This window comes from Staurois parvus, unplaced genomic scaffold (assembly GCF_062004578.1).
Source record: "Staurois parvus isolate SC_StPar_1 unplaced genomic scaffold, SC_StPar_1.0 ptg000671l, whole genome shotgun sequence".
NCBI lineage: Eukaryota > Metazoa > Chordata > Amphibia > Anura > Ranidae > Staurois > Staurois parvus.
The window spans coordinates 3,014,364-3,031,294 of NW_028318467.1; the positions used below are offsets into that span (position 1 = coordinate 3,014,364).

General features: G+C 42.1%; 1 protein-coding gene across 1 annotated transcript in view; it reads right to left on the bottom strand.

Annotated features, from left to right (window-relative positions):
• Positions 1-16,931, bottom strand: part of LOC149447752 (CMP-N-acetylneuraminate-beta-galactosamide-alpha-2,3-sialyltransferase 4-like) — a 47,917-nt gene that overhangs the window by 11,521 nt on the left and 19,465 nt on the right. The window contains exons 4-7 of the mRNA XM_089652081.1: positions 15,868-15,963; positions 6,482-6,671; positions 4,844-4,984; positions 2,575-2,715 (exon numbers count right to left, since the gene is read on the bottom strand). Of these exons, the coding sequence (XP_089508207.1) occupies positions 2,575-2,715; positions 4,844-4,984; positions 6,482-6,671; positions 15,868-15,963 (568 nt within the window). The remainder of the gene's footprint in view (positions 1-2,574; positions 2,716-4,843; positions 4,985-6,481; positions 6,672-15,867; positions 15,964-16,931) is intronic.

The window sequence follows — 16,931 nt, forward strand, 5'->3', positions numbered from 1 at the left end:
TCTCATGTACCTTGGTTTGTTTATACTTTTGTACGATTTCAATAAACGCAACTGTTAGAAAAAAAAATAGACCACCGTGGTCCTGATGGAACAGGAAGTAGTTGGATTTAGAAAAGGCTTCCTTAATGTCAGAAGCTCCTTTTTTCCAATGTCCTAATTCCTGACTTTGGTTGAAGACGTTAAACAAGAGAAGTAAGCACAAGAATGAAGCTGTATCTTTTCTCCACTTTGTTGTGAAAGGATAGTTCCCATTGCAGACTCTGAAGCACTTCCACGATAAAAGGTAGTTCAGGATTGGGATGCACCAATACTGGTGCAGAAGTGAAAAGCGTATTTAGTTTACTAAAGGCAGTCTGTGCCTCAGGTGACCACACACAAGGACATTCCTTTCCTTGTCATCTGAGTGATTGGTGCCATTAACTTAGAGAAGTTTCTTATGAATTCTCTGTAGAATTTGGCGAATCCAACAAATTGTTTTATCTCCTTAACATTTCTAGGGGCAGGCCAATCCACCACTACATTGATCTTCTAGGGAGCCATGCTCCCTCCTTTTAGAGAAATAATAAATCCCAAACACTGGATCCGGGTTTGTTCAAACTCACATTTTTCCAGTTTTATACAAAATCGGTTCCGCAATCTATCAAAAATACTGCAAACATGCTTGTGATACTCCTCCCAGGTTATCAGAGAAGATGAGAATATCATCCAGATATGCAATCACAGATTGGTCCAACAGATCTCAAAAAACATCATTGATGTGCTGAAAAGTTGCAGGAGCTTTGCAAGGGCCAAAAGGCATAACCAATCACTAAAAATGCCCATATCTGGTTATAAAAACAGTTTTACATTTGTCTATTTGACAAATGCAGACACGGTTATATGCCCCCCCTCCTCTGTAAGTGTAGTTTTGCAAAGACTGCCAATGGAGTAGTTCAGTGGGACAGTTATAGAGGCAATGAGGAGGTAATTGATTTGTATTCTTTTTATCACAGACATCCTGGATCCAGGGGTGGACTGACCATTTGGAAACCTGGGCACTGCCCGAGGGCCCAGGGTCAGTGGGGGGCCACATGAGATGCCCCTGGTACCTTTTTCATAGGCGTTTTTGAGTTTGGGCAATGACACAGGGGCCCCATGATCCCCTATTGCCCGGGAGCCCCATGAGTTGTCAGCCTGCCCCTGCCTGGAACTCAAGGTCTGCCCTGCCACAAACTATGCAACTTTGCTTCAATAATGGCACAGTGGCTGGGATCATCAAAAACCTGATTTGTCGCAGTTACAAGTCTCAAAATTATTCAGAATTGTGCTATATTGTTTTACATAAGGGGAGGCCCAAGCTGGGGGTTCCTCAGTCAGGAGGTTGAATACAAACAATACTTTCTTTTTCTCAGAAGCAAATACAGCGGGTTACATTTGAAAATATATGCAGCACTGATTAGGGAAATCTCTGTAATGGCTGCGGTCTCAATTGATCTTAAGGGGTAGAGGAATACACGTTAGCATCATCTCTGGAATATAAGTCCAAGAATTGTTTCAGCAGAGCATGGATTTCCACCTGTTGCCCTTTCCCTACTGTGCATATTTTTAAAGCTGAACGCTTGGTAGTCTGAACCTGCTGGTAAAACTCATGTTCTATGCATGCCTTTTGATGGTAAATGCTTACTTGGGGACAAGGGGAGTTTTTGGCATCAGTAGACATACAAGATGCCTATCTGCACATCCCAACCTTCCCCTCACATCAAAGCTTTCTGCATTTTGTTATGGGAGACTAACACTTTCAGTTTACATAGCTGCTATTCAGGCTGTCTTGAGTGTTCATAAAAGTGCTCGCCCTGCTTCTGGTTTTTCTACGAACCCAAAGCATTCATGTCACAGGTTACCTGGAAAACCTCCTACTGAGGGAGTCCTCAGTCACAAACATGACTGCCAAAGTTCAAAGGACAATTCAAACCTTGGCTTAATAATAAACTTTCAGTGCTCACACTGGCTGGAGTACCTGGGTCTAATCTTGGACATAGCCCATGCCAGAATCTTCCTTCCTTAGTAGAAGGCTCCTTCCTTAAAGTACTGGTCTAATAATTACCTATTCAGCTGTGATGATTCTAATATTTGTTGTTTTGTTGCCACTGGTATGTGACACTTCGAGTGTGTTTGAAATGCCATGCTGCCTGTTATATGCTGTTGTTCCTCAGTACACAGTGGTGACATAGCGGCCAGCAGGTGTAATGATAGTACAGCAGGGCATATAGGTCTTCAAGCGTGCTGCATCCTCCTGAAAGACTTTTTACAATTTTTGACTTTTCAGATCTCACTAATAATTATGCACACCTTGATATATGGTGTTGATCTCTTTAGGCCACACACTCCCTCATTACACAAATACACATCACCTGATATACTTAAATCCATTAAGCATTCAAGTTTATACAGCTTGGAGTTGGACAATATGTATACAAATGATGCTTTGGTCAAAAAACTTGCTTGCCTAATAATTGTGCACACAGTGTATTTCAACAAGATACCAGTTTAAGTTTCAGTTTTTTTATGTCTATAGCTTAATGGATAGACGCTTACCATCATAATATTTACGCTACTCTTGTCGTAGTAGTGGACAGACTGTGTATCATTAAATGCTGGGTAACCAAAGCCTGCAATGTGTACCAGATCACAGAAGTGAATAGCAAAGGAGATTGCCATGAAACCAGTGGTCGGTTTCTGGAAGGAAAGCAGAAAATATTACATAGATCAGCTTACGGTATACTAGTCCAAATGTTTGACTAGAGAGTTCAGATCTACATGTAAATGCATCTTTTACATAAAACAGTCAAAGCAAATGGGAATGTGCTCATTTGTGATGATATAATCGGGTTATTTCATGATGCCCAGTTTCATCCACTGTGCGTTACCACTTATGCTGGCCTATTTGTTATTCATCTCTATTTTAATGGCGCAAAGAGAAATGTGGATGAATCTTTGTTTTCCTGTGGTACAAACAGTCTGCAACTCGTAGATTAAGATCTACCAGTAGATTGAGACCAGGTGACTGGTAGATTGCTGTCTGGACTTGCTGACTCCCTATCCCAAAGCATGAAACAGAGTGCAATGCAGAGGGACTACTTGTAAGTTGGAGTTGTAGGAGGGAGCAAGAGCCGCATAAGCCGATGCCTCTTCTGTAGTGATGGCTGCACTTCACCTCTTATCCCGGCTAGTGGTCTCCAGAGTGGCACCAGCAGCAGGAAAGAAGAGATCTTCTTCAGGTCAGCGGGAAGCAATACACTGGGCATATTAGTATAGGACTGCTTTCACACTGATGTGCTGCAGTTTAACCACGCCGCTGGTGCAGCTTTCCTGTGGTGTACCTGCAGCTTTCCTGTGTTTGCTGGGCTTAGCTATAGACTTCTTTTATATCCTGCGGGTTTGGCGCACTTTCTGAAAGCAGACAAAAACTTCTGAATGCAGAAAGGTCATCACACCTGCACAATACAATAGATGTCTATGGCCTAGTGCATAAATCCAAGAAAAGTCGCAGATTGCACTGCACTGCACCCATGGTGCAGATAAACTTCAGCACATACATTCAGTGTAAAAGCAACCTTATAGGGGGCTCAGAACAGTAGAGGATCATTTACATTTGCAGTTTGGGGGGGGTAGAGGTAAAACCTCATAGTTAAGATGTGTTTTTACCAATGCCCCAACCACACCACCTTTAGCTGCAGTGGCTAGGGATGTACAGATGTCACTGCCGCATCAGAAGTTGTACACCCTGCCATGGTTGGTGGGTGTAGCACCTGCCAGACATGATCTATTCAACTGAATGAGGCCACTCTGCATCGTGCAGTACAGAAAACAAGGGGTTAAAGCAATCAGCATTGTGATAATTTCTCACTACCTGCTTTAATGCCTTGGACCCCGCAAAAGCATGCAGTTGTGAGGCGCTTGCAGAGTGGCCCTATTTACTTGAATGGGTCACAATAGGCAGGCAGTAGTGCTCACCAAAAGCGACAGGGGGTTTAATTCCTGCTGCAGCATGTGTACACCTTGGCTTCTGCCTCAGCAGCTAAATGGGGTAGGGATTGGGGACAGTAAAACTGCAACTCAACCACAGGATTTTACCACCCCTCAACTTTTTGCTTGTGAACGAGCCCTGAGGGTGCTGCTGCCGAATGCAACTAAGGGCTCGTTCACAAGTGCAGCAGACACTGATGTTCTTCTGAAAAGCGATCCAAGTGTGTTTGACAGGTGGTGAGAAGGTAATGTGTTGATTGCTGTGCAATTCACGTAATTGCGATATGTTAGTACAGCAATTAGAGGTTTAAATCAGGTGTGAGAAGGCCACACTGTGCCTGGAGATCTTTGACTTCTTCCATGTAGTTCAGGTAGATCTCTACCTCTTTAAGGTTGCCTACCCTTGGTTTACAGCCTTTTACACATGGGTGGAATATCAGGCAAAAACAGCCTGTACAGTAGAAACCAGACAATTTTTGGTTAGTGTGTACAGTTGCCCATCCAACAGAAGCTGATCTCACAACCAGCTTCTGCCGAATGAGCATGCTGGAAAAACCAGCAACCAACCGACATCCGATCAGTGCTTGCAGCCAATGGCTGCGAGTGCTGACCAGTTGTGTTCTGGTGGGGATATCGCTGCACTAATATCGCTTGTGTTAGTACAGCGATCTGTACGTTTTTTGTTTTTTTTTTTGTTCTTCTATTCAGCCCGCTGGGTTGAATTAAAAAAAAAAAAACTTATCGTGTGTACCAGGCTTACCATTGTAAGTGTTTGTGTGGATTTTTTTAAAATTTGTACAGTCATCTCTATAAACCTGACATTTTTGTAACCACATACCGCAATAACCTTGTCTGTTGTCACATTTTTTCCCAGCAGCCTTGTTGCAGCAATTCTCATAAAATAGGGATTTAGGATCCTGATGTTATGAGACTTCACGTTCCATATAATGGGAGGTTTCTTCCAGAAGCCCTTTCTTATCTATGAAAAATGACCTAGAGTTTCAAAACAGCTCAAAATTCATGTTAGACCATAATATATTTCATAAAAATTATTCAGAATCTAAACTTACTAGGGTGTGTTTTGTCCATTTTAAACTACTCTGCACTGTTCAATGCCAGTGTCCCCACCCCCACCCATTTGTCGTTAGTTTGATGTTCATTAATAAGTACTATAAGTAGGTGTTCTGCATGTGTGTAAATGTGTCTAAAAGCTAAAGAGCTAAACACTACAATCTCATGTAAACATGTTAAAGTAGAACTATAGGCAAAACTTTTTTTTTCATTTTGGATGGAGTAAGGGAGGGTTTTAACCCTTGTCAGATATTTTTTTTCACCATCCATGTTCTATTACAGAGATTTCCCTTCACTTTCGGTCCCATAGCCAAACAAGAAGTGAGAGGAAAACTCTGCAAATCAAATTAAGGGAATTCCTTGGGGACCCCCAGGTCACTAGAACCAGTGTCCCCATTGTAAGATTTCCCCTCTTACTTTTCTGGGGACAACTCAAAATGTTGGATTTTCTTTTACTTTCACTTTCAATGATAATATAAAACAGGACAAATAGAAAGGGTGGATCTCCCTAATGAGGGCACACACAGCAATAAAAACCTGACAGTGGTTCTAATCCACTCTGTCCAAAAGTAAGAAAAAAAGTATTGCCTTTAGTTATACTTTAAAAAAAAATTTCAGCCTTCAGTAAAACATTTCCCGGTGATCCTGTTGTGAAGTTCCTTGTTCAGGCTCCCCCTGTTATTGAGGGGGGGGCTGTCTTTTACTTGCTTTCCTAGGTTGTCACGTTGTCATGTTCATTCCTGGTAGAAGCTACAAGTGGCAGTGCTGACACACATTGTACAGGCATGGTCCACTGTTGTCACAATCAGGACGTTAGGTCAGAGCTATGTTGTGCAGCTGCCAATGGAGCAACTGCATGTATGTAGACAGCAAGTGGCTGAAAAAATCTGGAGTAGATCAGCAGCACTGAGATGGAAAAGTATATTGCAATATTACAGCATGCTGAAGCAAGCTATATGTGATAAAATTAGAATTTAGACCTACTTTATTTACAGAAGCAAAGAAAATATTTTAGACAAGCACTGTGGTGAAAGTATTTAGCAGTTAAATATGGATAGCGTTAAAACCCTGTATATGTTGCATTGCAGTATTTTTAGAGATTGGCTTTTGTTGTGCTGAATGAGAGACACATTTGTATGTGTTCACATAAGGAGGAACATAGGTTCCCAACCATGACATTGTCTGTATGGAGTTTGCATTTTTTTTCCTGCACTTGTGTGCATTTCACATACTCCAGTTTCCTCCGACACTCCAAAGACATGCTAGTAGGTGAAATGGCTCCTAACTAAAATGGCCCTAGTATGATGTGAGTGTACAATATACAATATATGTACAGCACTGTGTAAATTATCACAACCATATAAATACTTGTAATAAATACAGTACATATTACACTGTTACACACCCTCATTTCATTGTTTACGATTGTTTTTATCCACTGAATGTCCAGACTCTTGAATGGCACCAGTACCATCAGCGTATCGGGATTGTTGTCCAACACAGGGTCAGAAAAAGCAGATTCTGGGTAAAAGAAGCGTAAAGTTGTCTTGTTGCCAACGTCTTTCTCAAATTTGTGGACAGGGGCATTGTTCAGCCTGTAGAGGATTGTAAAAGAGACCAAATATTCTTTCAGTATATGTAATGCTCCTGGCCTTTTCCTAGCATACTTCTCTTGGTTGCTTTGTAAATACAGATGAAGACTGGTCTTTTACTGTAAGGAATAACTATTATGGTTTTGGGTGTTTTTTTCTATTTTAATACATTTTAATATGATCTATACTGTATGATTTTAATAGCTGTAAAAAAATCTATTGCAAGCATTTAAGGGAAAAGCAGAGTGAACACAGACAGTGGCCCCCCTGCACGCACCAAAAATTACATCACAAGCTTGGTGGACAAAAGCTTGTGACATCATTTCTGGTGCGTGCAGGAGCCGCCATCTGTGTTCACTCTGCGTTTCCCGTAAATGGTTGTAATAGGTTCTATGAACCTTGTATCTATGTGTGTGGCATTTTCATACATTTGTATGGTAATAAAGCCTTACTACACTGAGGCATTCCTTGTTCCTTATCTTTTGAGCACCTATCCATCTCAGTGGGAACGTAAAGGATTCTTCCTGAGATTGCCTGGAGAGATCTGTGGAAGCAGAGGATCCAGTGGGATCTTAATATTGAACGTGTGATATAAATTAGTGCAGCGCTAAAATCATATGTAAAACTAAAAATAAATTCAAACAACATCCATAAAGTCTATGAATTGTGATTGTAGAAACTAGTAGGTACTGGTGGTGCTCCTTGGTAAATGATAGAAATGCGCACTCACAAGAAATAAATAAGGTATGATCGTTGTATAAAATCCCTCATCAGAGGTCTGGTCAAAGGTCTGGTCAGCTTGGGCAATCCTCCCTTCTGTGTGATGACAGGACTTCAGTGAAAAACAAGATCCAGGTAACCAGAGGTTTCCTCAAAGGGGCTGGCTGGAAGGAACTGCCTGTTTACAGGAAATCTTCCACCTCTTGGTATGGTGCCTGGGTCAGTTCAATTCCCTGTGGGAACGGCGTATCCCTCCAGTCTGTCATAGGAAACCTTTGAATTATTTTGCCCAGAGCCCGTCTTCTCATGGTCATAGCCCACCACTATCAAGTAGTCTGCCAGCCTTGCCATGGCCGCCGCAATCCTCCCTTCCCATGGAAAATCTCAGCATCTTCGCCGAGCTGCTGTCATAGACATTATGGGGTTTATTTACAATAGCTGGAGAGTGCAAAATCAGGTTCACTTCTGCATAAAAACCAATCAGCTTTCAGGTTTCATTTTATTGCCAAAGCTTAACTGAACAAGCTAAGGTTAGAAACTGATTGGCTACCATGCACAGCTGCACCAGCTTTAGAAAATCTCCCTCTATATGTTATAGACCAATAACTGAGATTTTAGCAGGCTATAACATTAATTGGGATGTCTGTAGACAGACGATTATTTGGGCAGATTTTTTTCTTCCACTTTGTTTACAAAAAATGTTTAGCTTATAGCTTATTGTATCCCAAATTAGAACTTTCCTAGTGCTCTTCAGTTCATATTCCCATTCTTAGGGTGCCCACAGATGGACATGTATCTCCCTGAGAATGACAGACATACACTATATTTCCAAAAGTATTGGGCCAGTCCTCCAAATCATTGGATTCAGGTGTTCCAATCACCTCCATTGCCTCAGGTGTATAAAATCAAGCACCTAGGCATGCAGACTGCTTCTAAAAACAGTCGTGAAAGAATGGGTCACTCTCAGGAGCTCATTGAATTCAAGCATGGTACCATAATTGGTTGCCACCTGTGCAATAAGTCCATCCATCAAATTTCCTTGCTACTAAATATTCCACGGTCAACTTTTAGTTGTATTATAACAAAGTGGAAGCAACTGGGAGCAACAGCAGCTCAGCCATGAAGTGGTAGGCCACGCAAAATGACAGAGCGCATGCTAAAGCACAGAGTGCACAGAAGTTGCCAACTGATTGCAGAGTCAATAACTAAAGACCTCCAAACTTCATGTGGCCTTCAGATTAGCACAACAATAATGCATAGAGCTTCATGGAATGGGTTTCCCTGGCCGAGCAGTTGCATCCAAGCAATACATCACCAAGTGCAATGCAAAGTGCCAGATGCAGTAGTATAAAGCAATAGACTCTAGAGCAGTGGAGACATGTTCTTTGGAGTGACGAACCATGCTTCTCTGGCAGTCCGATGGATGTGTATGGGTTTGGCGGTTGCCAGGAGAATGGTAGTTGCCTGACTACATTGTGCCAAGTGTAAGCTTTGGTGGAGGGTGGATTATGGTGTGGGGTTGTTTTTCAGGGGTTAGGCTTGACCCCTTAGTTGCAGTAAAGGGAACTCTTAAGGTGTCAGCGTACCAAGATATTTTGGACAATTTCATGCTCCCAACTTTGTGGGAATAGTTTGGGATGGCCCCTTGACAACATGACTGCGCAACAGTGCACAAAGCAAGGTCCATAAAGACATGGATGAGCGAGTTTGGGGTGGAGGAACTTGACTGGCCAGCACAGAGTCCTGACCTCAACCTGATAGAATACCTTTTGGATGAATTAGAGCGGAGACTGCGAGCCAGGCCTTCTCGTCCAACATCAGTGCCTGACCTCATAAATGTGCTTCTGGAAGAATGGTAAAACATTCCCATAGACCCACTCCTAAACCTTGTGGACAGCCTTCATAGAAGAGTTGAAGCTGTTATAGCTGCAAAGAGTGGGCCAACTCAATATTAGACCCTATGGACTAAGACTGGGATGCTATTAAAGTTAATTTTGCATGTAAAGGCAGGCGTCCCAATACTTTTGGCAATATGGTGTATCAACTGTCTGATACAGACTGTGCCTTACTCTACAATAGATGCTCTTTCATATGAAAGCGAGGATTGTGGCCATTTGTAGTGAAAATTTCAGAAACAGGAAGAATTAGTTATTGTGGCTTTGACGTTGCCCTCTTCTCTCTGAAACCCCAGTCTGTAGGCAATCCCTCAGTGTTGTCCTGTATAATGCAGGGCTATTATACTTTGTACTTGGTGGGAGTGAGAGTACCACAGCAGCTGTGAGCACTTTAGAGAAGGGAGACTACAGGGCACTTGTCTCAGTGCTTGAGGAACTCTGCTGGAATGCAGAATAAGGTAAGTATTTCTCCTATTTTCAGCACTGCTAGACGTAACTAGCATTTAGATTTCTCTTATGTCCATTGACAGACACAGCCTCTTCTTTATCCATGACCAAACAGGATTTATTGCCCCACCTACAGGAGTAGGACACTAGGCAGAAAAAAGACTCAGAACCTCCTATGGGCAATTCCCTGTGGGCAAAAAAAACCCTCCCTGCCCACCCCCTCCCTGCCCTTAAGCCTTCAGTCTTTTATGCCTAGTGTTTTCAGGAGTATGGATTTATTTTTCTGCTTGCCCTTATTATAGTCCCACAGCTTTTTTCCTTTTCTTGGAATTTTGGCTTTTTTTCTGCGGAGCTCTGTCTGGGACTGTGCAGGTTCTCTCCTTCAAGGATTGCTTTTGTCTGGTGCTTTCAGAGCGGTTCTGGGGCTTTTATTACAATATATTCACAATCCCCAAGATGGACACTGTTCAGATGTGGCTTTCCTTCACTAGGGGGATTTTTCAGGCCTTCATAGGCATAAAGGGCACTTACCTGCACATTCCTGTCTGAGAGGGACATCAGCATTTCCTACATTTTTCCATTGGAGACGCTTTGGTCTGGCCTCTGCTCCCCGGCCACAGTCTTGGCCCCAGTCATGGCCTTGCTAAGATGACGGGGGATCGCTGTGTTCAGTTACCTGGACTACATGCTCTTGTGTGCGGGGACTCGTTCTTCCCTGTTGGATGGCGTGGAGATCACCAAGCGTAACCCCCAGGACTCCGAGTGGATTCTAAACCTTAGGAAGTCTGTGTTGACCCCATCTAAACACTTGAAATATCTAGTTGATCCTCAATTCAGAGTGGGCCAAGGTGTTCCCCTGCCAGACAAACTCTGGAAACTTCAGTATGCAGTCCAGCTGCTCTTTCCTTGCGGGTGGCCCTCCTTGCGTTTTTGCATGCAGGTTTTAGGCTGCTGGCAGCTTCCTTCAAAGCGGTTCTGTGTACTCAGTTTCAAACGAGAACATGCAGAAGGATATCCTATCAAAATGGAAATGGTCTTCTGCTTCCTTGAACATTTGGATTCTTCTGGAGCGGTCGACTAGGGCCACCCTCCCCTGGAGGTTGCGGTGTCTGGCCCGCTGAAACGGAAAGTCTCTCCTTTCCCCTGGACTGTGGTCACGACAGATGCCAACCTGTAGGGTTGGGGAGGAAGCCTGGGTTCGGACTCGGCTCAGGGTCACTGGACTCCGGAGGAAGCCTGACTGCTCATCATTGTTCTAGAGCTTTAGGTGATCAGGTTGTCGCGGACATATTGCCGGATCATCTACAGGGTCTACCGATCAGGATCCATTTTGACAACGCCACAACAGTGGCTTATGTTATTAGTAAGGGAAGCATGTGATGTACAGCAGTGGTACTGGAGGCATCTCATCTGGCAATGGTTGGAAAGGTTTGTTCCGGTTCTGTCCACTGTACACATCCCAGATGTCAAACTAGCAAGCAGCTTTTCTCAGCTGTCAGACACTGGATCTGGGCGAGTGGTCCCTACACCCGGAAGTGTGCCATCAACTCTGTCTTTGCTGGGGGACTCCGAGCGTGGATTCTCTAGTGCCCCTCCTCCATTGGATCCAGGTTCCTGGCGGAAGCATCGGATGTGCTAGTGGCACCGTGAGATCAGTACAATATCATCGCCTTTCTGCCCCTCCGTCTCATACCGTGTCTGTTGCACAGGATGGTGGCCAAAAAGTTCTTTGTGTCTCTGGTCTGGCCTCACCATCCATAGTACTCTGCCATGATGCAGCTGGTGGCAGAAGCTCCCTGGTGACTGCCTCTTTGAGAGGACCTTCTGTCTTAGGGGCTGGTGTTCCATCCTGCTTTATTGTTTGTGGCTTAAACAACCTGGCTATTTACAGGCAGATTCTGAAGGATGGGGTTGTCTGGCTCAGTGACCCCAAGTCTGTTATAGGCGCGTCATTCTTCCTCCTGGAAGATTTATCAACAAGTGCTTATGTCGTTTGGTGCAAAGCCTTGGGGTTTCATCCCGGTTCTTTATCGGTGGCACGGGTGTTGGCCTTTATGCAATTTTGCATGGATCAGAAGCTTGCCTTGAGAACGATCAAGGGTCAAGTCTCTACTCACATTCTTTGGTCTGCATTTTCATTCAAGACCTTTGTCATGTGGTTCCTCCTGTGCTGTCCCCGTTGCCATCAGGGGACTTGACTTTGGAGTTGACAGCTCTTCAGAAGCCTCCCTTTTGAGGGCATTTGGGATATTGTCTTGTTTATGCTCTTGTAGGAGGTTGCCTTTCTAGTCACTATCAATTGGCATCAATTGGTGTGGCAGATCTCGGAATTGGCGACCTTATTCTGTTTTCCACCTTATATCATTTTAAACAAAGACAAGGTAGTGCTTCGACCTTCCCCTTCTTTTTTTCCAACGGTGGTATCGAATTTTCACTTGAATAAGGACATTGTTCTTCCTACTCTGTGTCCTCGGCCGTTGCACCCTAAGGTAGTGGCCCTGCACTCCTTGGACAGGGTTCACACGATTGGTGTGTACCTTTCTGTGACATCTCCTCTTTGTGTTTCACAGACGGTCCAAAGACAGGCCTGGCAGCCTCTTCTTCCATTGTTTTCCATTGGGTTGCGCAGATGATTGCATAGGCATATGCCATTAAGGGGCGGGAACCTCCCTTCCCTGTTATGGTGCACTCCACCAGGACAGTTTGTGCCTGCTGGGCGTCCGCCATCAGGTGTCTGTTTCTCCAGTTTACAAGAGGCAATCTGGTCGTCTGTGCACACATTTCCTAAGTTCTATTAAGTGGATGTGTTGGCATCTTCTGATGCTAGTTTTGGCTGCAAGTTTTTTGGGCGGCGGTTTAGGATTCTTGGGCATCCCTAGGGTAGTTCGAAATGTTGGCATGTTGCCTTGGGGTTTTTCTTCATTAATTGCTTTGCCCACCTCTCATTATGGCACTGCTTCCGATATCTCTGTTTGGTCATCGATAAAGAAGAAGATGTTGTGTCCATCAATGAACATAAGAGAAAGGATTTTTGGGTTACTGACTGTAAAATCCCTTTCTCTGAGTTCATTGACGAACACAGCACCCAACCCTCTATGGAGTTTCTCCTTTGACACTGCTTGTGACTGACTGGAGGCCTATAGCAGATAGGGGGTTTTATGCCCAGTGAGGGCTGCCCATAGGAGGGGCCAGACATCTCCTGTCTTGCCTATTATAATAATATGGCTGGGCAGAAGTACCATTCTCCTGGGTGGATGCTATATGATGTCCTCCCACTCGTGTTCCTCAGGTGCATCCTAGGGGCAGCACACTGTGGAAGACAGACTGTTGTACCAGGCCGGCCCTGTTACCATGTGACCAATCACAGTGATCACATGTCAGTTGTACACAATAGCTTACATTCATATCCATTCATTATGTACTTTTGTGAACTCTGTGATTGATCACAGTGATCACACGGTACAGGGCCAGTCACAACAGACCTGCACCATGTGATAACTATGGCCAGGAACAACTATCACAATTGAACACAATGGCACATGAACGGATGCCAGTCATAAAACATGATTGCTTATAACAGTGATCACCACTGTAATAAGCAATCAGAGTGAAAAATAAAATCCTGATCATCTTCCCAGAGCAGTACAGTGTCATTAAGGTGATTGCTCCGGTCACAGAATGTAAAATGAAATGAAAAAAGAAAATTACAAAAGAAAAATTGTAAAATAAAGTTTAGAAAACGTAAGGTTTTTTTTAAAATACACTGTCACCAGTCAGTGTCCCTGATCACCACAACACCAGTCATGTGGTTACAATGCACAGCTCTGGTGACAGCATGTTTAAATAAAATTGTGAAAAAATGTATTTAATGTCTTCATTAACCACTTCAATACCAGACACTTTCACCCCCTTCCTGCCCAGGACAATTTTCAGCTATCTGCACTATTATACTTTGAATGACAATGACTTAGTCATGCAACACTACCCAAATTAAATTTTTATCTTTTTTTCACACAAATAAAGCTTTCTTTTGGTGATATTTAATCGTCACTGGTTTTTTTATGTTTGTTAACTAAACAAAAAAACACAGAACATTTTGAAATAAAACGGGTTTTTTTTGTTTCTGTTATACAATTTTGCAAATAATCATTCTTCAGAAATTTGGACAAAAATGTATACAGCTACATTGACTGGGAAAAAATAACCCATATCAGTGTACATTATTTAGTCTGTGTGAAACGCATAGGGGTTTATTTACTAAAGCTGGAGAGTCCAAAATCAGACTCCCTTCTGCATAGAAACCAATCAGCTTCCAGGTTTCATTGCCAAAGCTTCATTGAACAAGCTGAGGTTAGAAGCTGATTGGTTTCTATGCAGAAGGGAGTCTGATTTTGGACTCTCCAGCTTTAGTAAATAAACCCCACAGAGTCTATAAACTATGGTAAATATACTGTATTTGAAAATTGATCAATCCTGATGTACCGACTGCCTTGTTTGCTTGAAAGTTATATTGTCTACTAACTATGGTATATATATTTGAAAACTGATCAATTCTGATGTACCGATCTCATTTCTTGAGGCCCTAAAATGTCAGGACACTACAAATAACCCCAAAAATGACCCTTATCTGGAAATCAGATAGTTCAAGGTATTTAGTAAGAGCCATGGTGAGTTTTTGAAGTTGTAATTCTTTAACCTCTTCCCCCCGGCCTATAATAGTATGACGGCCAAGCGGGAGCTGATATTATTTTTTTTTTTTATATTGCAAAAAAGAAAAAACCCAGTGCTTATTAAATATCACCAAATGAAGCTCTGTAAAAAAAAAATTTAAATTTCATTTTGGTATAGTGTTGCGTGACTGAGTAATTGTCATTCAAAGTGTGAAAGTGCTGAAATCTGAAAGTTGAGCAGGACGCGCAGGACAGTGTGCAGTGCAGACAGGAAGCTAAGTCAATTTAATGCAGAAGAGACATAGGGGTTGTTTTAATAAATCTGGAGAGTGAAAAATCTGGTGCAGCTGTGCATGGTAGCCAATCGGCTTCTAATGCCCCATACACACTATAAGAAAATCGGACGAACGTATTCGTCCGACGAGCAAACATGCAATTTTCTGACGGTACGTACATCATTTTCGGCAGCCGATTCCGATCTTACAAAAGAAAATTAATGATAGTATCAAAATGTTTGTCGTTTGAGAACAGAATGAACGATTTTCATTTAATGTGTACAGTTTTCGTACGAGAAGAATTGGATACGAATGACTGCGCATAATCGGAAGCTGATTATGACCCTGTAATGCTACGAATAAACACCACGGAATATTCGTAGCATTACAGCCATTAATGTCATTAAACAGTTTTCTTCACCCAACCCCTAAAAAAACAAACATTACATATGTCACTGCATCACAATGAATGTGTGTGTTTGCATGTTGTTGTAAAAATAAAACCACAAATAAATAAACAAATATGGCACTGAAAGGCATGGCTACAGGGTCACACATACATTACATTTCCACAGCTACGCTATGACGCTCGTACACAGTGCCTTTTATATCGTACAATATTCTCATGCATAAAAGCACATCGCTTTCGACCAGCAGCGTACAATCGATGATAACCGGACGATCGTTCATCCGATTTTCTTATAGTGTGTACGGGAAATAACTTCAACTTGTTCAGTTAATCTTTGACAAAAAACCTGGAAGCTGATTTTTTTTCTATTCAGCATTGCACCAGATTTTGCACTCTCCAGTTTTAGTAAACCACCCCCATAGTATGTCTCCTCTGAATTAAAAATCCTGCCAGTTCACATTTTTTTTGTTACAATTAAAGTTCCACTTAAAAAAAATAAGGCATAGCATACACACTGGGGAGCCTACAGGTGTTTAGTTAAACTTTGGTTTAACTAAAAAGAAATACCGATTACATATTTGTAAGTCAAAAAATGACCTCCTTTTGCTCTCATCCTCCTCCAAATTTTTTTGCTGCTGTGATCTGACATCCTGTTAGAGGGTGGTTATGTTTGTTCTCCATGGTGTCACTCCATGTAGGAATGTAGCCACCCACGCTTGCTCACTTTCGAGGTGGACTAAAAAATATTTGAATAAAATCAAATACACTTACTGGTTTCCTCACCTGATCACTATGTCATACTTATTAATAATTTCACCCAATGAGCTGTTCTTCATGCGGTATCCACTCCCAACCACGATGCAACGCTTACACTGCAACCTATTTGGTAGAGAAAATAAATGACATCACTGTACTGTCATAGAGACATGGAGTCTTCTTTATGGAATTTTTACAGGTTGTCTACATTACCCAAAAGAAACCTGTCCTAATCTATAAATTGTTTTCTGTGATTAGTGAATTATCTTTTTCCATCAGGCTGGAGAGACTTCTGTTCATTTGTTTACAAATAATATTGTCTGCTAAAGGGTAACTCCACTTTCTTTTCCAATTTTTTTTTTTAAAGAAGTACATATATAAAAGTAACAGTACCACAGTGTAGACACAGACAATAGAACTATGACTCAGAGAAAACATAGACAGTATACATATAAGAATCCATAACACAACAAGATCAGACATAAAGCCATCTGTTAGCAAAGTACTGTAAAGAAATTAAAGGCAAATATTGCCCAATCACATTCTACAGCTTGATATCGTGTGGTAGCTCCACTTTCAAAGAAAAACGCATATAGCAACTAGAAAAATTAATATGGAATATGCAATTGCTACACAAGCAATATTATGATTTAACGTTATAAAAATTATCTTTCCTTTTCAATCTGCAGCTTTGTAATTTTATGTAAAATTCAGTGCAATATGACAACCTGGAGGCTTGAATGCTACCAAAAATATAATTTGCTGCTTGTGCGATTAGTTTTAGTCTTCATGAGATACTCCCCAAGAGTTAAAGAAAAATTCCTGCCAGTCCAGTATGACATCACAATTCCACCTCTCCACCTCGTCCAATCAAAAAACACTTTGAATTCATTCAGAAAATACAAAACATTCTCTCAATGACACTCGTGCCAAGGAACCAAGTTCCTGTGTTCACTCGTAGCCAAGTGGTAGTCACTGGAGTATTGGCCACGGTATATATATAGTTGCAATTGTCCACTCTAGACCAACTTAACTGTTTGAAATACCCATGCCTGTAATTCTTTTTTTTTTACAAGTAGTTGGAATTATTA